The 24515-nt window shown below is 42.0% G+C and overlaps 1 protein-coding gene across 1 annotated transcript in view; it reads right to left on the bottom strand.

The window, feature by feature from the left end:
* The window catches only part of FOXN2 (forkhead box N2), a 71972-nt gene that overhangs the window by 14641 nt on the left and 32816 nt on the right, over positions 1-24515 (bottom strand). Inside the window, exons 2-3 of the mRNA XM_073628522.1 lie at positions 10992-11530; positions 5214-5338 (exon numbers count right to left, since the gene is read on the bottom strand). Coding sequence (XP_073484623.1) covers positions 5214-5338; positions 10992-11516 — 650 coding nt within the window. The 5' untranslated portion in view covers positions 11517-11530. The remainder of the gene's footprint in view (positions 1-5213; positions 5339-10991; positions 11531-24515) is intronic.

Here is a 24515-nt window from a genome sequence, read left to right as displayed (position 1 = left end):
TTGTTCACACCTTTTGTAGAGATGCGAGTTTTTCTGCACATATTTTACAAGGGCACACAGAAAACAATTGTTCTCTATGTGCTCTGTTCACACCGTATCATGTCCCAATTTTTTTCTGTGCAGGATTCTGCAAATGTATATGCAGGTTTTCAGCAGGGAGGGGGGGGGACAAAAAAACAAAAAAAAAAAAAACAAACACACGCCGTGACATCACATTGCGGTGTAAACAAAGCACATAGAGAACAATTGTTTTCTTTGCACCCTTGCAGAGAATTTGTGTTCCATATTCACGCGCAGAAAAATAGGATTTTTATTACAGCTTACCTGTAAAATCTTTTTCTTGGAGTACATCATGGGAAACAGAGCCATAGTAATTACTTAATGGGTTATGGGCCACCTTCAGGTGTTGACACTGGTATACCCAATCAATGAAGTTCACACCCTATATAACCACTCCTCCCAGGAGCACATCAGTTTTTGTAGCAAAGAAATATACTTAAGTCCCAAAAGAGGGAAGGGACCTCTGTGTCCCATGATGTACTCCAAGAAAAAGATTTTACAGGTAAGCTGTAATAAGCCTTAAGTAATTACTTAATGGGACATCCCATAGCAATGCTACTTGAGGGGAGGAAGAGACAACATGCAGGATACCCCCACTTGAGGGCTTATACTGCTGCCTGCAGAATACTGCGCCCAAAGGTGATATCCTCATACCTCCTTACATCCATCTGATAAAATGTTTGTGAATGTATGCACTGAAGACCAAGTTGCGGCCTTACAGATCTGAGCCATGGAGGCCTGGTGACACACTGCCCAAGAAGCACTAACCGCCCTGGTAGAGTGCACCTTAACTTGAAAAGTGGGAATCTTACCCCTTAATTATAAGCTTGAATTATAATTTGCAGAATCCACTTAGCGACAGTCTTCTTAGGACGCTCTGGCAGAATACATAAGATATCAGTCTTAAAGTGGACCTCCACCCACTTTTACAACTCTTCAGCATCCCTCACTAAACTGTGCACTTTAAACGAATTGGATATTTTTAAATTTTTTTTCTCAGCACCTACAGTATATCTGCTGTATTCATTTTTCATTTCCTCCTCCCTGGCCGTGGCCCATCGCATCATTTCCTGTTTGCAATGCCTTCTGGGAAGGGGCGGCAACTTCCTCTGACACTGCCGTTGCTATGGAAACCTGACCTGAAACCTATTACACTGCTTGTGCTTCACTGAGCATGTGCGAGATCTGCAAGGATGAGATCCAGGAAGAAATACAGTCTGGCTTCAGATGCCCACACTTAAGATGGCCACGGCCTGCTGTAAGTTTATAAAATAACAAACTAATGCTATAAACTAACAAAACGGACCTTAGTTTACAGACTAACTTTACTAGAATACATTTAGCTTGTGTATTATAGGGGTATTTTTATTTAAAAAGTATAATTTCGGCCGGAACACCACTTTAAGAATCTGAGCAGTTGTCTTTGAATAGATTCTCACTGCTCTCACCACATCAAGACAATGTAGTGACTTTTTTCCCCCGGAACATGGTTTTGGAAAAAACGATGGTAAGACAATATCTTGGTTCAGGTGAAAACCTTAAACCATTTTTGGCAAAAGCCTGGACCAGGGAGTAACACCACATTGTCCTCATGAATAATCAAATATGGCTCTTTACAAGAAAGAGCAGCCAATTCCGAAACCCTCCTTGCTGAGGATATAGCAACCAAAAATACCAGCTTCCTTGTCAAAAGGACTAAGGGAATTTGCTTTATCGGTTCAAATGGCTGTTTTTGTAACACTGACAAAACTAAACTCAAGTCCAAAGGGCTTAAAAGGTGATATAACTGGTGGACTAATCCGCATCACCCCTTGTATAAAACCCCGGACTAAGAATGCGGTTTTTGAAATAAAAATCGATAAGGCTGAGACTTGGCCCTTAATAGTACTCAAGGCCAACTTCATCTCTACGCCTAATTGTAAAAAGGCAAGAATTCTGCCTATGATATCTCCAAGGGTGTCAACCCTTGGACTCACACCAGGAAACATAAGCCTTCCAGACTCTATAATGTATGGTTCTGGAAGTTGGTTTCCTTGTATCAAAGTAGGGATAACTGACCCGGAAAGCCCACGTTTCCTCAGAATGTGGGTTTCAATAGCCAGGCTGTTAAATTTAGCGTTCATAAAGTAGGATGGAATAATCGGCCCCTGTGAGAGCAGGTCTGGCCTAAGTGGAGGGGATCATGGATCCTCCACTGCCATCTTTACGATTTCTGCATACCATGACCTTCTGGGCCATGCTGGTGCTGCCAGAATTACCGGTTTTCTTTCCAGCTTGATCCTACAAAGAAGTCGAGGCAGCAATTGAATAGGGGGAAATGCATAGATCAGTGAAAGCTGATCCCACGGTATCACCAACACATCTGTTCTGGATGCGAATGGATCCTTTGTAGTGGACACAAAGTTGACTAACTGGATGCTAGAAGATCTATGTCCAGAGTCCCCCATCTTGACAAACAGCCCGAAAATATGTCGGGGGGGGGGGGGGGGGGAGGGGGGGGGGGGAGAAACCATTCCCCTGGGAATAACTGCTGGCGACTTAAAGCGGGGTTCCACCCAAAAGTGGAACTTCCGCTCATCGGATTCCTCCCCCCCTCGTGTGCCACAGTTGACACCTTTCAGGGCGGAGGGGGGTGCAGATACCTACAGGTATCTGCACCCACTTCCGGTAATAGACTCCCGCGGGAGTCACTCCCCCACCAGGAACTCCCCGCTGTCTCCTGGGAAACACACAGGTCCCAGGAGATAGCGGGGACCATTGAGAACGCGCAGAGCGACTTACGCATGCACAGTAGGGAACCGGGAAGTGAAGCCACAATGCTTCACTTCCTGACTCCCTCACTGAGAATGGCGGCGGCGGCAGCACCCAAGGACCGAGGGACGGTTTGGTCTCAGGTGCCGACATCGCTTGACCCTGGGACAGGTGACTGTCCTTATTTTAAAAAAGTCAGCAGCTGCAGTATTTACAGCTGCTGACTTTAAAAAAAAAAATTTCCGCAGGACTCCCGCTTTAAGTAGTTTGCCTGCCAATGCTCTATTCCCGGAATGAAGACTGTCGATAGGCACGGAATATTTCTTTCTGCCAAAGTTAGAATATGGTTCACCTCTCTCTGCCCTGAGAGACTCTTGGTGCCCCCTTGGTGATTGATATAGGCCACAGTTGTGGCACTGACGGATTGGATCCTGTCAGGACAATCCCTTAACCTGGAAGTCCAGGTCTTTAGAGCCAGACGCACGGCCCGAATCTCTAGGATGTTGCTGCGCAAGGCTCTTACGGTTCTTGACCATTGTCCTTGGACAGCTGTCTACTTTAGTCGTTACTACTTTGCAGATAACAGGGCTGAAGGATTTTCCTTTCAGCAGATTCTGGTTAGCAACCACCAATTGGGGCTTTGGGACACCCTTGGGGACAGCCGCATTAGCAAGTCCAAAGCTTGGATCGTCTTGTTAGCAGATAAAATACTGTTTTGCAACAGTCCCGAATGGAACTGGGCATAGGGAACTGCTGAAGCCACCATCTGTCCTAACAACCTCATGCAAAGGTGAATGGAGGGATCTCCTTTTGACCTGACCATCCACACCAACTTTTTTATGGAGTTGTTTTTTGCCTGGGCAAGAACACCCTTTTTCTGGGCTGTATCTATGATCAGACCCTAATACTCCAGCTTTTTTTAGCGGTTTGAGAACAAAACCCAGACTTTTCCAGGTAACTGGTTGTAATGCGTACACCTTACTCGGAACACCGATTGGTCTATTAGCAATAGATCGTCTAGGTATGTTTAAGCCCTGTGCCCTTGACCTGGCTAGAGGTGGGGCTAGCACTTTTGTGAACACTCGGGGTGCTGTAGCTGGCCTGAAGGGCAAGGCTATAAAATGAAATGCTGCTGCTCTACTTCGAACCGCAGAACCTTTGGTGAGCGGGAAATATATGGACATGCAGATATGCATCCCTGATGCTGATAGACGCGAGAAGTTTTCCTCCTTGGAGGATAGAAACTACTGACCTAATCGACAACATAGAAAGGAGCGGATCCTCAGGAACCGATTTAGATTCTTTTAGATCTAGAATGGATCTGTTGAATTTCTGCGTGGATATGTACATGTACAGGAAATGCATGAAAAAGGTAGTGAAGGTTTTAAAGGAACCTAAGAAAAAACAGATCAGCTGACCCTACTAGAGGTATCTTGAAAGAGGCACAAACCATCTCTGTAAGAGATTTGTACCAGCAATCTCTCAGATTGCGAGGCTGAAAAAAGGTTCAACGCCAGTTGTCTCATCCGCAGAGGAGTAATCGGTTTTGCCTTTCTTCCCGATCACCTGAGGGTAACCCTTCATCCTCTACCCACTGTTCCCTTGATAAGGAATCTAAGGTGGAGGAGGGGGATCTAACATGTTTCCTATCCTTGGATAGCGGATGCGGTTAAAGTCGCCAATTTTCCTTCTAGGCCCTGCAGGACGGAGGAAAAACGCATTTTCAATCATGTATACAGGGGCTAAATGTTTTTTTCCCTCTTAGAGTCTGACGGTGGAGGCAGTCACCAGGCAATCGGATCGTATCCACCGCTACCGACGACTCCGGTAAGCAGCGAAAATGACCAGGAAGGGGACACCTCTCCCGCCGCCCACTGAAGTGATCTCGTGGTGGCGAGAGAGGTGCCGACCACTGCAATTCACCACCCAAGTAACGGGTGGCATACCAAATTTGTTCAACTCCAACCAAGGTTTACTGCAATGACTGCACACTGCTCACACCCACCCTAAGCCTATCCCCCCCCCCCACCATGTTTCACCCACAGAAGGGCTTAATCATATTGCCCCGGTGCAAAGGGGGATGGCTTCCATTAAAAACTATGGGCCTCAATTTGGCATGCGAATGTGACCAAAATCGCATGGCAAGTTGCACAAGTGTGAATGGAACATGAATGGAATGGCTTGCATTTCTCTGTTGGTTAACAAAATGGGGTGCTGGATAATTTTTCTAGGGTTTAGATGTTTTAGCTCCCCACCTATGCTCACCTCTGCTAGTTATAATAAATAAGTGGAGGACACATTCTTCTGCTGCCGAGTAAACGAAAGGGAACCTTCCTCTGCTTTATTGTATTTATTAAACGGAGGACATTGATTTGTATTGATAGCGCTAGTAACCAGCTTACCTTGTAGGGGAGGCAGGAGGAGTGTACAACGCAAGTGCTGCAGAAAAAGGCTGTTTCTTCAGAGCTTGGACTAGATTGGGCTTATACTCTGGATCAACACACCATAAGGATCCTTTTCCATTTACCTAAAACAGACAGAAAGGATGCAAATTAGATAAGAGAGCGGTAAGAATATAAACAAAGCTATTTACATGGAGTGTACTACATATTCCAATGGGGTTGACTGACATGCTGTTAAGCCAATTAGCTAGACACCACCACCAAATTGCAAAAAAAACAAACAAAAAAAAACAAACAAAAAAAAAAAAAAAAAAAAACACAAACACACACACGGGTTTCCATTGTACAAAATACCGTATACAATATGAAATCTATTGATCACACAGTCTATTTGTTGGGATGAAAACCCCCAAACATATTTTTTAAGCAGAGGCCCTGGAGAATAAAATGGTGGGTGTTGCATATTTTTATGTCACAATATTTATTCAAGTGCAATTATTTGGAAAAAAAAAACAAAAAACTTTAATGAAGTTTAATGCACAAAACAAAATGATACCAAATTGTCTGCTAAAATATAAAAGATGATGTTACGCCCAGGGAACGGCACCAAACTACGGTACATAAAAATCTTTATAGGCGAAGCTTTAAAAGCCTTTACAGGTCACCAGTTTAGAGTTACACAGGAGGTCTGGCACTAGAATTTGTGGCAATACCACACATGTGGGGTGCAATCACTGTTTACATATATATGTTCGATAAACTGCGCGTTCACCTTTGCTCATGAGCATGGGGGGAACAGGGGTGCTTTAAAAATGTTTATTTTTTTATTTATAACATTTTTTTCAACACAATCTTTAATCCCCCCCCCCCCCCCCCATTATCAACATTACTGCCATTACAAGGAATGAACAAAATTCCTTGTGATGGCATGGGCCATGACAGATCTTCTTTATGGAGCAATCTGGGGTCTATTAAACCCCAGATCTCTCTGGCCTTCAAAGCAGCTGACACAGATCGGTCTGATCAGCTTCTTCACTGGCCAGTAACAGACCAGTAAACAAAGAACCGAAATTGGAAGTGACAAAATCCTTGTCGCTTCCGATTTCTGACGTCACAGAAGAGGGGGCGGCAACCTCCGTTCCTGACACTCTTCGCAGTGAATGCAATGGAGATGGTCGCATCCTTACCGTGCTCCCTGATCGCTCAGCGGCAGCAGCGGGAGGGGGGAGGTTATTAAAAACTCAGCTTTTAAGGACTTTCAGCAGCTGATTTAAAGACCTACTGTGTATGAATCTTCACCATTTAATTCTTGCCTATATACTAGTTTAAGCTGGTGGCATGACAGTGGCCTCAGGTTTCCCATTTTAGGGAGGCTCTGTTACCTTGCAGTGTCCTATGGAGCCACCCATGTATGCAGGGACTAGAACGGTGTCTCCCTTCACTGTGTGCATCAATAGAAACACACTGATGGACGCAGCAGCAGGACTTGGAAATGAGCACACACACAAAGGTGCCCCCAGGGAAAGCAGCTTGAAGTGGATGAAGAGGAGGAGCCTGGAGCGCTGGCAGGGGACCTCCAGATGAAGAGGATCGGGGGCTGCTCTGTGCAAAACCACTGCACAGAGCAGGTAAGTATGACATGTTTGTTATTCTTATTTAAAAAAAAAAAAAAAAAAAACCCCGAAGCTTTATAACCACTTTAATCGAACAAGGTGAAGTTAAAGCCGATTGGTGCCGCTGTGCATAGTAACCAGATTCTGAGTGCTCCAATTCTAGTAATTCTCCCCCTAGGTGTATATTTTGCAAACAGTGAAGGGGTGTAATTATAGATGAGATGTATCCCTCTCTGCACATTCCAGTAGAAGGCTCTCTTCTCTTGTAGAGATTACAGCTGCTCTTGCATTTTATCGCTCATATAAGGAAGATCTCCTTTAGTTTAGCAGGAACACAGGCTCATCTCAAATTACTCAAAGCTGAAGAACAGAGCCAGCAGAAGGAAGTGCTGCCATGACAACGCAAACCAGACTGTCATCCGAGACTATAGCTAGACTTGCAAGAGTACAGTAACTGTATGTGCAGCTGGGAGATGCATTTCCATATATAGAGAGATTAATATGCACCATCAGCTTTGTAGTAACAACTTCCGTATTCTTATCTTTAACAGGTAGGCGACACATACTTTTCGGTTACAGAAAACACGATTCATATGGAATCATTAAAAGCTTCTCAAGTCTATAACAGCTAATAAAAAGGAGAGAAGTACCAGGCAATTCGACCCCAGTACCTGGCTCTTTCACTGCATGCTCCAGCTTTCGCTTTCCACATCAGATGAACACACAAAAAAAAAACAAACAAAAAAAAAACACACACACAGAGCTTGCTTTAAAAACATTTCACGTATGACAAAAGATTCCAGGAGCACTAGGGTTAGCTAAAAGAGGTTTAGTTTGTCACATTAAAACCTTAGACTTGGCTATCTGATAAGGGAGGAGTCACTGCTCCAATGACTGATTAAAAGTTACAAACTGTAAAAAAAAAAAAAAAAAAAAATTTTAAATAAAAATATTCTGATCCGACTTCCTGTAAGGCTCCAGCCACACGTCTTTGGACATCAAAGTCGCATAACAAGTCGCAGCCCATTCGTTCAAATTGGTGAGACTTAACCACTTGAGGACCAGCTGATGCAGTTATACTGCGGCAGGTTGGCTCCCCCTGGGTGAGCCGTCGTAGCTGTACGTCAGCCGCTTTAAGAGCACTAGGGAGCACGTGCGGGCTCCCTGGAGCTGATGTGCATGACCAGTGATCGCGATGTCTGCCGGGCCCCCGCTATCGCTTCTGAGAGACACAGAACGGAGGTCAGTCAATGTAAACAGACACATTTCCGTTCTGTCAGGGGTGAGGAGACAGATCTGTTGTTCCTACTGCTTAGGAACAGCGATCTCTCTCCTCTCCCAGGCAGTCCCATCCCCCCACAGTTAGAAACACTCTATAAGACACACATTTAACCCCTTGATCGCCCCCTAGTGTTAATTCCTTCCCTGCCAGTGACAGTTATACAGTAATCAGTGGCTGATCAACGCCATTACTAGTAAAAAAAAATAAAAATGCCATAAATCTATCCCCTAATTTGCAGACACTACAACTTTAGCGCAAACCAATCAATCAATATACACTTATTATGATTTTATTTTACCAAAAATATGTAGAATACATATCGGCCTAAACTGGAGGAAGAATTTTTTTTTTTTTTTTTTTTTTAATTTGGGATAATATAGCAAAAAGTAAAAAAAAATAGAGTTTTTTACCAAAATTGACAGCCTTTTTTGCTTATAGTGCAAAAAATAAAAACTGAAGAGGTGATCAAATACCAAAGAAAGCTCTATTTGAGGGAAAAAAAAAAAAGGACATCAATTTTGTTTGGGTACAGCGTCGCACGACCGCGCAATTGTCGGTTAAAGTGATGCAGTGCTGTATCGCAAAAAATGGCCTGGTCATTAAGGGGGCAAATCTTCCGGGGCTGAAGTGGTTAAAGTCGCAGCGATGTTGAAAGGGTGCCTGCACTACTTTGATGTGACTTTTGATCCAGAGAGTGTAAAGTCGGGTGAATGTTGCGCTTCAAAGTTGCACTGGAAATTGTGCGATTTTGGAGTCATGCTAGTGTGAATGGAGCCTTACAAGGTGGCTGTGTTCATTGGTCCCACTGTACATTGAGGAAAAAAAGTATTTGATCCCCTGCTGATTTTGTACGTTTGCCCACTGACAAAAATGATCAGTCTATAATTTTAATGGTAGGTTTATTTTGACAGCGAGAGACAGAAGAACAACAAAAATATCCAGAAAAACGCATTTCAAAAAAGTTATAAATTGATTTGCATTTTAATGAGTGAAATAAGTTACTGTGGGGTTGATTTACTAACTCTGGAGAGTGCAAAATCTGGTGCAGCTCTGCACAGAAACCAATCTGCTAACGTTTTTTTTTTTTTTTTTTAAATGAAGCAAAAAGGAAGTTCTGGACAGCCGCACTCCGGAATATAGCCTTTATTGTAAAAAATCCAAAAATACAAGCCACAGCAGAAAATGGGACAAACGAGCTGAGGCATTTCACACTTAACAGTGCTTAATCATAGCTATAATAGTGCTAGAATTGTTCTTCTCACTCCAACATTCGCAGCGATACCTTACATGTGTGGTTTGAACGTTGTTTACATATGCGGGCGCGACCTACGTATGCGGGTGCTTCTGCGTGCGAGCTCGCGGGGACGGGGGTGCTTTACTTTTTTTTTTTTTTTTTATTGTGTATTTTTTTAATTTTATTTTTACACTTTTCCTTTAAAAAAAAAATTTTGATCACTTTTATTCCTATTACAAGGAATGTAAACATCCCTTGTAATAGGAATGGTGCATGCTCTTTCTGGAGAGATATGGGGTCTCTAAAACCCCACATCTCTCCTCCAGGCTGGAAAGCATCAGATCAGAAAAAAAAAAAAAAAAAAATTAGCGATCTGATGCTTTCCTGCCGTCACGGATGGGACATCATAACGTCGCTCCCAGGCCTCCGAGAGTCAGAGAGATTGCCGGAGACCATCTGTCCCTCGGAAATCTCCATGGCTAACTTCCACCGGCAGATTCTTTCTCCGGGTCGCCAATCGTACGGGTGACGTGGTAGAAGCACCGGAGGGCGGCGGGAGACAAAGTAAATCTCCCATAGTTTGTAGAGGCTATAACTTTTGCATAAACCAATCAATATACGCTTATTGGGATTTTTTTTTTCTTTTTAACCAAAAATATGAAACAGAATACATATTGGCCTAAATTTATGAAGAAAATAGTTTTAAAATTTTTAAATAGATGTTTTATAGCAGAAAGTAAAAAAATATTTTTTTTTCAAAAGTGCTGGTCTTTTTTTGTTAACAGCACAAAAAAAAAAAAAAAAAAAAAGAAAAAAGAAAAAAAACGTAGAGGTGATCAAATAGCATCAAAAGAAAGCTCTATTTGTGGGGGAAAAAAAATAACATCAATTTTATTTGTGTACAGCGTTGGATGACCACGCAACTGTCAGTTAAAACAACGCAGTGCCGCATCGCAAAAAATGGCCTAGTCATTAAGGGGGTAAATCTTTCGGAAGTCAAGTGGGTAAACCCAAAACTAAGAATGCAATATATTGCAGCTTACCAATCATTAGATGTGGTGGCTGCGTCAGTTTTCTTTTCTTTGGCTTTTTCCCCCCTCTGTTTTCACCTGGTGATCTGACCAGTAACACATCTCCTGTATTAGTGAGACACAACTATGGAGGAATGAGCACAGGAGACAGCAGCATTGTCAGTTGGGGAAAAGAGGGATGGGGGGGGGGGTGTAAACAAAAGAATGAAAGCTGATCAATTTAATCATTCCTGCCAGTGTTAAGTGGGTTGGCTCATCCATGTAAACTGATACATTCTGCTGGAGAACTTGGGCTTTGGCAAAACAGACTTGCTGGCTGTATCACCGGATGAAAAATAGAAGAAGAAAAAAAAAAAAAAAAAACCTAAAAAAAGGAATCTAATGCAGCCAACACATCTAAGAATTGGTAAGCAACAGTATAATAAAACGTTTGCTTTTGCATTTAATACTGCAAAAATTTAACTGCAAGTTTGTGATCACCAACCCTGGGCAAACAGTAACGCAAAAAAAAAAAAAAAAGTCAGCAAATAGAGGTCACCTATTTCTAACCTACAATCTTCCTATTATCTGCTCTGATCATAATCCAAGTTGAACTTCAATGCTGACCAGATCACTTACCTTTCCATGACTTCTTTCAACTTTCTGAAAGCATTTGTTTAGAGAAAGGTTGTGTCTGACCGAGTTCTTCCAGCCGGTGGGTGCCGTGGCAAAGTAAGGGAACCTGTCTAGGATCCAGCTGTATATCTCTTTCACAGGCAGGCATTTGTTGGGGGAGTGCTCAATGGCCATATAAATGAGTAGGCTGAAGGAATACGGAGGTTTTGAGGAGGCAGAAGACTTCTCCGTGTTTCGACAACCTGATTGTGAATTGTCACCTTCAATGTCATATAATGGATTATTGGCTGCAAGTCCTTCACTTCCAAGGCTGAAATTATTCAGCAGGTTTGTACTCTCGTGAAGCCAGTTCAGGTTTGTTAACTCTTCATCTGCTGGGCCACAGTCCACGGCAGAGGCCTTTGGCCTGGCTGCGCCGACCTCTTCTGGCAGGCTACCCATTGTATCAATTTGACTCAAACCTGCAACTCTCTCTGCTCCGGGAGTTTCGACGTTCTTGTCAGGAGTCATTCCCGTAACCGGACCCATGCAATCTTATCACTCTGTAACAAACACAACGAAAGGCATTAGATCGATTGATAAGCAACTCATGACACATTCAGTAAACATGACATGTATACATATACTTTTTTTATAGTTTCTATTATAGCTACATGAATGACCAATTTTAAAGTGGTTGTAAAACTCAGACATGAAATATGAAAAAGCATATCCCTCTATAGCATTTGGCACTCCAGATGTTTTGGAACTACATTTCCCATGATGCTCATCTACTTCAGAGTGCACGAGCATCATGGGAAATGTAGTTCCAAAACATCTGGGATGCCAAGGTTTGCCATCACTGCTCTATATAGTGTGGATCTGTCTCACTCCAGAGCACTAAGTGTCATTTCTGTCTGCTGCTTTGTTCCTCTACTATCATCATGAATCACTTCTCACAAGTTTTCCTTACACCACGAGAAAAATGGTGACAGGGGAGGGACCTTGGGAGCATGAAATTGTCCAAAATGTCTTGGTTTGCTAATGCATTAAGATTTCCCTTCACTGGAACGAAGGGGCCAAGCCCAACCCCTGGAAAACAACCCCACACCAAATTATTTGGACCAGTGCACAAAGCAAGGTCCATAAAGACATGGATGAGCGGGTCCTGACCTCAACCCAATAGAACACCTTTGGGATGAATTAGAGCGGAGACTGCGAGCCAGGCCTTCTAGTCCACATCAGTGCCTGACTTCACAAATGCGCTTCTGGAAGAATGGTCAAACATTCCCATAGACACACTCCTAAACCTTGTGGATGGCCTTCCTAGAAGAGTTGAAGCTGCAAAGGGTGGGCCAACTCAATATTGAACCCTACGGACTAAGACTGGGATGCCATTAAAGTTCATGTGCGTGTAAAGGCAGGTGTCCCAATACTTTTGACACACACATATACATACATATAAAATTTATTTAGTACGTATGTTTTGTATGTATGTATTGGTTTTTTAATGTGACTGCAAAAGAAGAAATGCACTTTAAGGAAGAAAAGGTGACCCTTATACGTCCAGATTCTGCTTTGTCATCTTTCCCTTTCCTCTATTCCTCACCAACTAAATCAGAAGTACTCCCATAGGCAGATGATATCTTGGCTTCCAACCAGACTTAACTTTCACTCCCTCACATAGCGGCAGTGTGACCTCGCTCTCTAGTGACAAACATTCTCTCCAGGCTTAAGAGCTGATCTTCACTAAATGGAGATGATTACAAATCCCAACTGTGCTGGCAGTTTAGCACCTAAAGGCAAAACTAAAACTAATACAGCTGTCTGTAGGGATTAACATTTAGCTTTAAAAGAAAACACCAAATTTATGAACTGAACTGCTATTTGGAAATTTAGAATAAAAAGATTATATACATATATTTTTTTTTTTTTTTTTTTTTTATTAGGGATGCACCAATAAAAATTTTTAGTAACTTCCCACTCAGCCTATAATGAAATAATGGATGGGCCAGCCTCTCGTCAGGTCTGGTTGGACGTCATATGAGGCCCTCCCAGATCATATGAGGCCCTCCCAGATAAACCTGTCACTGGCTGCGTCCACCGGACACAGCCAATGACTGATCAGTGTATCAGCTTGCTGCTGGTACCATGTGACCGCTGGCATGAACAGGAAAGCATGGATCCATCCTGCTTTGTATCAATGTTCTGGATGGTGACGGTGTAATGATTTGGAGGATATTTTCTTGGCACACTTTGGGCCCCTTAGTACCAACTGAGCATTGGTTAAAACACCACGGCCCACCTGAGTATTGTTGCTGACCAAGTCCATCCCTTTATGACTACAGTCTCCCCATCTTCTGATGGCTCCTTCCAGCAGGATAATGTACCATGTCACAGAGCTCCAATCATCTCACCACTGGACAATGAGGTCCCTGTACTCCAATGGTCTCCACACTCACCACATCTCATTCAATAGAGCACCTTTGGGATGTGGTGGAACAGGAGCTTCTCATCATGGATGTGCAGCTGACAAATCTGCAGCAACCGTGTGATGCCATCCTGTCACTATGGACCAAAATCTCTGAGGAATGTTTCCAACACCTTGAATCTATGCCACGAAGAATTAAAGTGGAAGTCCATGCAAAAACTAAAATCCCTGCATTTATAGACACCACGGACCCAACACCAACCTCTCTATCCCCGTGATGAAAAAAAATGAGTATACATAACCTTTTTGAAAGCTGATCTGACCCGCTCCGACCGGATCCCACGCTGAGCCGTCATCCGCGGCTTCACTGTGGAGGCGAGTACAGAGGAGATGGATGACAACGGAAGCCCCATAGCAACTGTATGGATGACATCACTTCCCATTCATTTCACAGCCGTTTTCGGCCGTGTCCTCTGCAGAGCTTCCGCCGCTGGAGATTGGGTCAAATAGGCATGTATACTCATCTTTTCTTTACAGGGATAGAGAATTTAGTGTTAAATCTGTGGTGTCTATAAATGTAGGGATTTTAGTTTTTGCATGGACTTCCACTTTAAGAATGTACACACTGCTACATGACGTGTAATTTTACATGCCCGACAAATACTGGAGAAGACTATACAAGGCTATACATTTCATACCAGATAAATGCATTTATCTGGTATGAATGTAACCTAACTTGCTACATACTACAGCTTATAATACAACTGGTGCTGCCTGAAACAGTCTGAAAGAACATTTGCATTTCCCCAATTCCTGCTGACAATAAGAATACATAGCCATATGGCCGCTCAGCTGACCTCTCCAACAGACATTTGGAAGATGTGAAATGGACACAATTCCCATGGCTCCCCTAAACCAATCTGCATTATATTTCTCAGTATTTAAAGGGATGCACCAGACAAAATGGAGCAAAGCTTGCCAACTATTTTTTGCACTGAATAAATCCAATATGTTGAGATATTACAAAAGAAAACATTTATCTGTTTCAAGCAGACAAAGCAGGGCAGCTGCAATTCACACAACGTTGGGATAACCAAAGTACCCCTTAAATGCAAGTTCAGGCCCAAATGTTAAGGGCCATTTAATAAAAACACAGCCTTTTGCTACAAAACTGACTGTGCAGGTTTATGGCAGTTTACAGCACATGACTGAGAACACTGAACAATATCCTGCCATGCTTTTCATGTATGGAGGAAATGTAACAAGCAAAATGTTTGCCTTGTAAGCAGCTACACTGAAAAGATTGCAATGGCAGAATAAAAGCTTCACTAGTCAGCTCAAGTTCTAAAGGGGTCCTATTTATGGAGAGGCAAAATGGTCAGTTTGTTCTCTGTTAGAATTTAACCATCTTTTTTACTTTATCCTATTCATAATTGCTAATATAAGAAATTAAAGGGATTGTAAAATTATAATTATATATATTTTATTATACAGGATTTATATAGCGCCGACAGTTTACGCAGCGCTTTACAACATTAGGGCAGACAGTACAAGTACAATACAATTCAATACAGGAGGAATCAGAGGGCCCTGCTCGTTAGAGCTTACAACCTAGGAGATTATATATATATATATATATATATATATATATATATATATATATATATATATATATATATATATATACACATATATACACACACACACACACACACACATACACATACACATACACACTTTTTTTTTTTTTTGACAAACTACAGTGGAACCTTGGTTAACAAGTAACGCGGTTAACAAGCAACTTTTTTTTATACAAAATCCTGACTCTGTTTGAGAGTGTAGTCCCGTAAAACGAGCAGAATTCAAGTTAATGGGGTGTGCAGTACCGCATTTGGCCAGAGGTGTGGGGGCGCCGGTGACACTCGGAACGGTTTGGAAATACTCCGTTCCTGAGTGTTTCCGAGTTCAGCCGAGCTCTCCGAGTATTTCCGAGGCTCTCCACCGCCCCTCCACCTCTAGCTTCATGCGGTATTGCATGCAATAGAAGTCAATGCGGAACAAATGATCTTCATTTCCATTGACTTCTATGGGTAAACTCCCTTTGATATGCAAGTGCTTTGGAATACAAGCAAGCATTCTCCTGGAATGGATTATGCTCGTAATCCAAGGTTCCACTGTATACTTATTTGCTCTATGCAATGGCTTTGCACAGAGCAACTCCGATCCTCCTTTTTTGGGGTCCCGGTCAGCGCTCCTGGTTCCACTTGCCTTTAAGTAACACCCCCTAGCAATCGGCTTGCTGGGGAACGGGGGCACTCATGCAGGCTTGATCCCCAGTCGCATCTCTTGACACACAGTGTGGTTCAGCCCCTTCCACCACTCCATAATCACTGGAATTGATTGACAGCAGTGAATGCCAATGGCTCCCACTGAGCCCAGTGTGGAGGGGGAGAGAGGGAGCATCGCTGGACTGAGATTGTTAAGTATTTAGGGGGAAATGGGGAGAGCTGCACAAAAGGTTTTTACCCTAATGCAGAGAATACGGAAAAAAAAAAAAAAAAAAAAAAAAAAAAAAAAAAAAAACACCCTTTAGCCTTTACAACCACTTTAAAAGCGGAGATCGAGGCAAAAAGGACAACTCGGCCTCAAACAATTGACAACCCCCCCCCCCCGTTTTTGGATTTTTTTTTTTTTTGGCCACCTTATCTGCATTTTTCATCGGGACTATGTCACTGCGGTGAGGTACGTTACTACCGCGAGTGCATCCGGCCCTCCCCCCCCCACCCCCCTTTCTGGGACATGTCTGTCTCGAAAAACAACGGGACAATTTAGAAAGTGCCGCGCGACTTGCGCATGCGCAGTAGGAAACTGGCTGTGAAGCCTGAAGGCTTCACTGCTGGTTTCCCCAACTTGAAATGCTGGTGCCTGCACCAGAGGCTGATAAAAAGATCATCTTGGGGTGCCAAGATCGCGGCCTCCCTGGACAGGTAAGTGTCCCTATATTAAGTCAGCAGCTACAGTATTTTTTTTTTTTATAGCTGCTGACTTATTTATTTCCCCCCCAGGCTGGAACTCCGCTTTAAGTTCCTGTTTTGAATCCAGACTTGTCACAAGCCTGGACATCCCCATCTGAGCATATCAAAAAAATGACCGTAAAATCTTTTAAGTCTATTGAGGGATGCAGGAAATTTTTAAAGTGGTTGTAAACCCTCACATATTACACAGGGAAGTGACTGGCCCCAGACAGCACACAGAGATTAAAACAAATCCTCCTACATAAGTTGTACTTGTTTATCTCCAGCTGCCTTTCCCCTAAATCTATTCAAAGTGCAAGATTTACACAGGATCTCTCAGCTCTGAAAAGCAGGGGGTGGAGAGCTGAAGTTACATCACTGAAGAGAGCTCTGAGAGCTGATTGGAGGGAAGGGACATGCCTTCCCTTCAAAGAGCACACAGGAACAGAGTGTCATCCCGCTGGAGCTCCTCCACCGTCACCTTTTTTCTCTTGGTGTCAGGAAAGCTCTTTAGAAGGGATTCATGCTGATCACAAAAAGAAAAAAAAAAAAAAAAAAAAAACACACAAGGCAGCGGACAGAAATTACACATCATGCTCTGGATTGAGACAAGTACACACTATAGAGGGATATGCTTTGTTCATATTTCATGTCTGAGATTTATAACCACTTGCCGCCCACCCACCGTCAAATGACAGCTTTGCGGAGCGGCATTCGTTCTGGGTGGACGTCATCCCAGAGCGGCTACCCATGTTGCTAGGACACGGCACGACCCCAATCTCTGTAAAGAGCCGATGACTCAAATCTTCAACCATGTGATCGGCTGTGTCCAATCACATGTAAACATGGAAGTGCCGGTAATCGGCTCACACGGACAGCGTGTGGCGAGGAGAGACGATCAGCGGCATCTCCTCACAGGGGACAGCAAGACAGGTAATCAGGGCACTGATCGTCATTGCCCCCATTACAATAAAGCCCCAGCAATCAGTGCCCATTAGTGATGTCAGTCAGTGCTGGCTTTCAGTGTCCATCACTGCAGAAAAATTACTTATTTACAAAATTTACTGACAGAAACCAAGAAAAACTTTTCAAAAATTTCTGCCTTATTTTTTTTATAGTTAAAGATAAAAAAAACAGCAGTGATTAAAAAACACCAAAAGAAAGCTCTATTTGTGTGAAGAAAATTATAGAAATTTCACATATTACAGTGCAGCATGACCGCGCAATTGTCATTCAAAGTGTGACAGTGCTGAAAGCTGAAAAATGGCCTGGGCAGGAAGGGGGTCAACACATGGAGCTACAATGTAAAAAGTAAGCCAGCTCCGTATAGCTCTGCTTTCAAAGCACTAAAATGCTAAACTTTTGTAAGAAAGCAGTACGAGAGCCAACACCACAGGAGGGCAGAACCTGTGTCCTTCAATGGACTTAGAGGTTTTACGTAAGTACAGAAAAACGTAAGGTCCTTGGTTAAGGAGTGGGTGGGGTGTTCAACAATGCCTGTGTGAAAAGGTAGGCAGGGATTCAGGTATATTAAAACACAAACTGGCTTACAAGAACATCAGGATTGCAAGACAAGGAGTCCTTCCAACACCCACAGGTGTTTTTTTTTTTTTTTAAAGGGGTGTGGTAACCACTGTGCAAGCCTGCCTAACCAGTTATAAAATACACAATTCTAACAAACATCCAGCCTACCGCTGTAATAAAGGACAGACTCCTGTCAAGCAGCTAGGAGTAGGAATTCTGGTTTCAGTATTATAAATATTCACCCAATTGAGAATAGGGAGAAGGAGACATCTAAGGAGACTTCCTCATCTTGATCACAGAAGAGGATCTATCTTTCAGTAATTAGGTCTGGCAGAATTGCATGAGAAGGGAGGACCATGCTAAAAAAACAATTTCCCCTAACAATCCCACAAACACTGAAGGAGTGAAACATCTGCTACACATCAGGAAGGGAGTCAAGACTCACTGAGAGTGGACTCCAACATCTGAGCCTTGCAAAATAGCAGGGCTGCAACTAACGATTATTTTCATAATCGATTAGTTGGCCGCTTATTGTTTCGATTAATAAGCTTTAAAAAAAAAAAAAAAAAAGTGTGGTATATAATTTAGTTAATATGTAAAGTTTTAAAAAAAGGCAATTTATTCTTAAATATCTCTATGCAGTGGTAAATATAAATAACTATATGGTTAGGGAGCAAAATATCTAATCCACTCTGAGAATAACAGACAGAAGAGATATACTATTAGAGGAGAGATATACTGTATATGCTATTGGAGGATATATACTATTAAAGGGTGAATCTGGTAAATATCATCAGACTCCGAGATCAATTTTTTTTTTTTTTTTTTAAAAGCAATGTCTTCCTTTAAAAAAAAATTAAAAAAATGGCATTTTAAGAAAGTTAGTTCGATTTTCTAATCGTTAGTGGGGTCAAATCGACGTTCATTTTCAACCATGGTGACAATTTGGAAATAATAGAAAACTTCTTGGTCAAAGGAATTTTCAGACGATGTATGTGGTTTTAATTCATTTTAAAAACAGAATGTTAAAAACAAGGGAAAATTTCAAACATTCTTTCATTCAGCAAATGTACAAAGATTTTCCGTCTGAATATTCTGGTCTGAAAATTGATCTGTGTGGCCAGCATAAGGCTCGGTACACACCTATGCAGTTTGCTTTTGATCTATTTCTGCAGTGCTTTTTGCTGTGCATTTTGATTTTAGCACACGTGATTTTGCTGCGATTTGCGTTTTTGCATTTTTTTTTGGACAACTTGTTGTTGGGCAGATTAAAAAACACAAATTTCTGCAAAAACGCATTACATGCTTTTCTGCAGCTTCTCCATTGAAGTATATTGAACCAAAAAAAGCACAGTTTTGCGTTAAGAAAAGTCCTTGAACCTTTCCAAATACGCAGCGGCTAAAAAAAAAAAAAAAAAAAAAAAAAAAAAAAAAAAAAGCATAGATGTGAACGCGTCCCATAGAAAACCATGTAAATGAACTGTAGTGCAACCAGGTCTAAGATGTTTAGTAACATAATGGGGTTAAATAAAACTAAAATAAGCCCTTTATAGTATTAAAAAAAAAAAAAAAAAAAAAAAAAAAAAGCAGATAATCAATACTGTAAGGCCCCTTTCACACGAACGGACCGGTCCGGTCCGCCTGTCAGTTTTGACGGCGGACCTGAACGGGTGCTCCACGTTAGTCTATGGAGCGTCGGATGTCAGCGGAGACATGTCCGCTGACATCCGACCCGGTCCGATCCGCAAAAAGCAGGCGGATGGCTCTACGTCCAGGTCCATCGCTGGCGGATCGCATCGGGTGAGATCTGATGAAAACGAACATGCTGTCCGTTTTCATCCGATCCCTCCATAGGCGGCAGCGGCGCCTGACAAGCCCCTCCCCGCTCAGTGAGCAGAGAGGGACCTGTCATCCACCGGCTCAGCGGAGATCAACGGTCAGATCTCCCGCTGAGCGGGCGGACCGAGGCGGGCTCCGTAGAAACAGAGTCCGCCTCATGTGAAAGGGGCCTAAGGGGTTCATTTTTTTACTGTAGGACTGTGAAAGTAATATTTACAGTAGTGATTTGCTCTTTTAATTTTTCATTATGTTACTGGCCGATTAATCAATCATGAAAATAGTTATCTATTAATTTCATAATCGATTAGTTGTCGATTAATCGATTAGTTGTTTCAGCCCTACAAAATAGTGAATTCATATCTTGGGATGCCAAAAGAAAAAAAAAAAAAAGGCAAGGAGGTCCCTCTGGAGAGGGATAGGAGCAGAAAAGAATAAATCACCACAATGGATACACTTAACTGTGATGGCAAAGGACACCTCTGCAAGGAGTGTGAGTTTGAGTGGAATACCATTCCCAAGGACAGGCTCCTACCAGGGTAGGAATCAGAGATCCAAGGGTACAGGGAACCCAAAAACAAACCCAAGAAGATGCACAATAGTGTGCAGTAAAACTAGAAGAGTGAGTAAGGGGATCCCATTGACAGGTGTAGAGTGGAAGCTAAAAAAGGGACATCTCAAGCATCAAGGAAGTAAATTACCAAGGGATCTACTGGGAAGAACAAACAAGACCCCATCTGCAAAATTGGGAGCATACTTTTATGCAGAAGGCTTAGTAGATAAAACAGAGGGGTTCTGGATTTGGAATCTGTAGCTTGAGCGGGGTGTAGACTCTAGTGGACTACAAGGTACTACTGCAGAAGTAAATGAAGGCTGGGGTTTCCTCCACAGATCTCCTATGTTGAAGCAGCCCTTTAAGGGGGTCTGAAAGAAATGTGGTGGAGGAGGAGTAGTTTCTGATCATGTGACCACTTTGGCTGTCTTTTGCAGTGGTTAGATCAGGAGCCCAGCTCTCACCAGTGAACAGTGACTGGAAACGGTCAATGACAACTCAGTCACTGGGCTGAGAGCATACAATAAGAGTTGTATGTATACGTATAGCCGTTATTAAGGCCCGCGCCCTGGGCTGACACAAGTGCTTGTTATGCTGCCAGGTAGAAAATTAAAGGCTAACAAAAATATTGAGTTGATGGAAATTCTAGAGCAGAGCTAAGGAAAAAGAAGCCCAGGGTGAGAGTACAACCTGACAGTTTAGGAATTTCTGCAATTCCTGTAGCCCTCAATGAATAATAACTAAAAAAGCATAAGCCATTATCACTGAAATAACATATGACCAGATGATCACAAAGATACAGAACCTGAGCTTTTAAGCCAACTTCAAACTTATTTTGATTGGCTTAGCTCAGACCAGACCACTTTTGTCCACCTACTTCCTACTGATCCTTTAATAGGATGAGCTATGTCAATGACCAAACTGATGGACTGAATACACAGGCCAGGCTTGGCGTTTACAGAAAAAGTCAAAAAAACTTTAGAAGTAAACAGCAAAGCCGACATATGCCCACTGCAGAAATCAGTAAAATTTTAACTGAAGGAAAGGTATAGGTGTCAGAGATGTGGGATGTTGTACTAGAAGGTAAGATGGCCATAACTAGGTCTTCGGTAGAGGAGAGACTATAGAGCCAAGTTTTTGTTGATTAATTATGCAGCAGAAAGTTATTCAGCTCATATTTAGTGATGGTTTATTGGGATTTCCTTTTAAACGATAATGGTATACAGGACAAATAGAGAAGGTGAATGTCCTTAACGGGGCACAGACAGCAATATAAACCGACATGCATTCTAATCCCTTCTCATTCTATCCAAAACTAAAAGAGTTCATCTTTTAAGTTATACTTTAAGGCTGGCAATCCACTTATCCACTTGGTGTTGGAAGATGAGGTACTGAAATAAAAACATTAATAAATATACATATATAAACACACACACATACGTACTCTATCTCACAACAGTGAGTACATCCCTCACATTTTTGTAAATATTTTGTTGTATCTTTTTTTTTCCAAACGGAAGGTGGAGGAGCGCAAGGTCTCTAACATCCACCAGCCCCGTGATGTTGTCATGGAGGAGTGGAAGAGAACTCCAGTGGCAATCTGTGAAGCTCTGGTGAACTCCATGCCCAAGAGGGTTAGGGCAGTGCTGGAAAATAACGGTGGCCACACAAAATATTGACACTTTGGGCCCGTTTTGGACATTTTGACTTGGGGGTTATTTTGAGGGGACAGCAAATTTACACTGTTATACAAGCTGTACACTCACTACTTTACATTGCAGCAAAGTCATTTCTTCAGTGTTGTCACATGAAAAAAGGTATAAAAATATTTACAAAAATGTGAGGGGAGTACTCACTTTTGTGAGATATATATATATATATATATATATATTTATTATTATTATAATATAATATATCGGGGGGTTGGGGTTAAGACAAGTTTTTCTTTAATTCTGCAATAAATCATTTGTGGATTATTTCTGTAGCCACTAGTTATGAAGTCATAAGGAAAACAAAGACCGTTTTGAATTTTTCGAATATATCTCACAAATCCCATAAACCTGATCAACTAAAAGAAAAAAGAAAAAAAAAAAGTGCTCAAAAGATCACACGTGAAATACGGCACCGCCCTATTACTGGAGGGTTGTACAAAGCAGACTTGCATCCTTTTGTCTAAATCTGCCCTCCAGCACGGTATTGTCCATCTCACTGGAGCAGCTGCTAAGATTGGAGGTCAGATTTGAATCCCAAAACGGCCAGCAAAGAGCCTAGATTTGATTACAATGCAGCGTGATGTCAGTATCCAGGACAACAGAAGCATTAGTGTCTTTCAGCATGCAGGCAGCTTCTTAGTCAAAGCTTTAGGCCACAACAAGGGTGAAAAAAAAGACAGCTGCCAGTCTGCATAGAGTATGACAGAAGGGGAAACAAAATCTTTGTACGTTTGTCAAGTATGCAACGGATGGGTCACAATGCAAATGATATGAAGACAAGAACATCATAGTGCTATAGATTGGAGAGTCTGGGGGAAAAGCCGGATGTACAGCCTGGTTTATAAGCATTGGTGCTTCAGTTTGTACTGGTTCCATGCAGGTCACCAAAACATCAATGTTATGCTGGTCACCTACAGCATTGCATTCTTTTCTAAACACCCAATTATATTGGGTCTTGATTGCATGATTATTATTATTTATTTATTTTTTTTTTGCTGTGCAATCCTTCACCTTAAAGGGTTTAATCCACCTTCTCACAAAATATTAAAACTCCTTCCCCACACCACACCACTTCCCCTCTGTAGAGGATTAGTCCATCTTTTCACAAAACATAAAAAAGGAGAACTCACACTTCCTATATCCCCAGTCCTCACTGCACTTGCTTCATTGTTATCTTTCAGTGCCCATGCTAGCTGATGTAGCTGCTCCTACAAGAGCAGATTGAAAAATCGGCTGGGGTGCCAACATCGTGGGATCCTTGGACAGGTAAGTGTCCTAATATTAAAAGTCAACATCCCTTGTAATAGAAAAAAAAAGCAAGACAGGACCTCTTAAAATAGGAGATCTGGAGTCAAAAATAATATTAATATAATAAACACGGGACGGGGTGTATTTAAAAAAGGGTTTTTTTTTTTTTTTTTTATTTATTTTTTATTTTACCTTTTATTTTTACACTTCTTTAAAAATTAAAAAAAAAAAAAAAAAGTCACTTTTATTCCTATTACAAGGAATGTAAACATCCCTTGTAATAGAAAAAAAAAGCATGATAGGACCTCTTAAATATGAGATATGGGGTGAAAAATAATATTAAAAGTCAGCAGCTACAGTATTTGTAGCTGCTGACTTTTAATTTTTTGGTGGGAGTGGGACACACACACACACACACACATATATATATATATATATATATATATATATATATATATATATATATACATACATACACACACACACACAGTGGGGGCGTAAAGTATTCAGACCCCCTTAAAGTTTTCACTCTTTGCTATATTGCAGTCATTTGCTAAAATGATTTAAGTTCATTTTTTTCCTCATTAATGTGCACACAGCACCCCATATTGACAGAAAAACAGAATTGTTGACATTTTTGCAGATTTGTTACAAAAGAAAAAATTAAATATTACATGGTTCTAAGTATTCAGACCCTTTGCTGTGACACTCATATTTAACTCAGGTGCTGTCCATTTCTTCTGATCATCCTTGAGATGGTTCTACACCTTCATTTAAGTCCAGCTGTGTTTGATTATACTGCTTGGACTTGCTTAGGAAAGCCACACACCTGTCTATATAAGACCTTACAGCTCACAGTGCATGTCAGAGCAAATGAGAATCATGAGGTCAATAGGAATTGCCTGAAGAGCTCAAAGACAGAATTGTGGCAAGGCACAGATCTGGCCAAGGTTACAAAAAATGTCTGCTGCACTTAAGGTTCCTAAATAGAACAGTGGCCTCCATAATCCTTAAATGGAAGATGTTTGGGATGACCAGAACCCATCCTAAAGCTGGCCAAACTGAGCTATCGGGGGAGAAGAGCCTTGGTGAGAGAGGTAAAGAACCCAAAAAGCACTGTGGCTGAGCTCCAGAGATGCATTCCGGAGATGGGAAAAAGTTGTTGAAAGTCAACCATCACTGCAGCCCTCCACCAGTCGGGGCTTTATAGCAGAGTGGCCCGACGGAAGC

The sequence above is a fragment of the Aquarana catesbeiana genome, linkage group LG04 (genome assembly GCF_042186555.1).
Source record: "Aquarana catesbeiana isolate 2022-GZ linkage group LG04, ASM4218655v1, whole genome shotgun sequence".
Classification (NCBI taxonomy): Eukaryota; Metazoa; Chordata; class Amphibia; order Anura; family Ranidae; genus Aquarana; species Aquarana catesbeiana.
The sequence above is the reverse complement of the archived record's forward strand: the minus strand, read 5'-3'. Positions and strand labels throughout refer to the sequence as shown.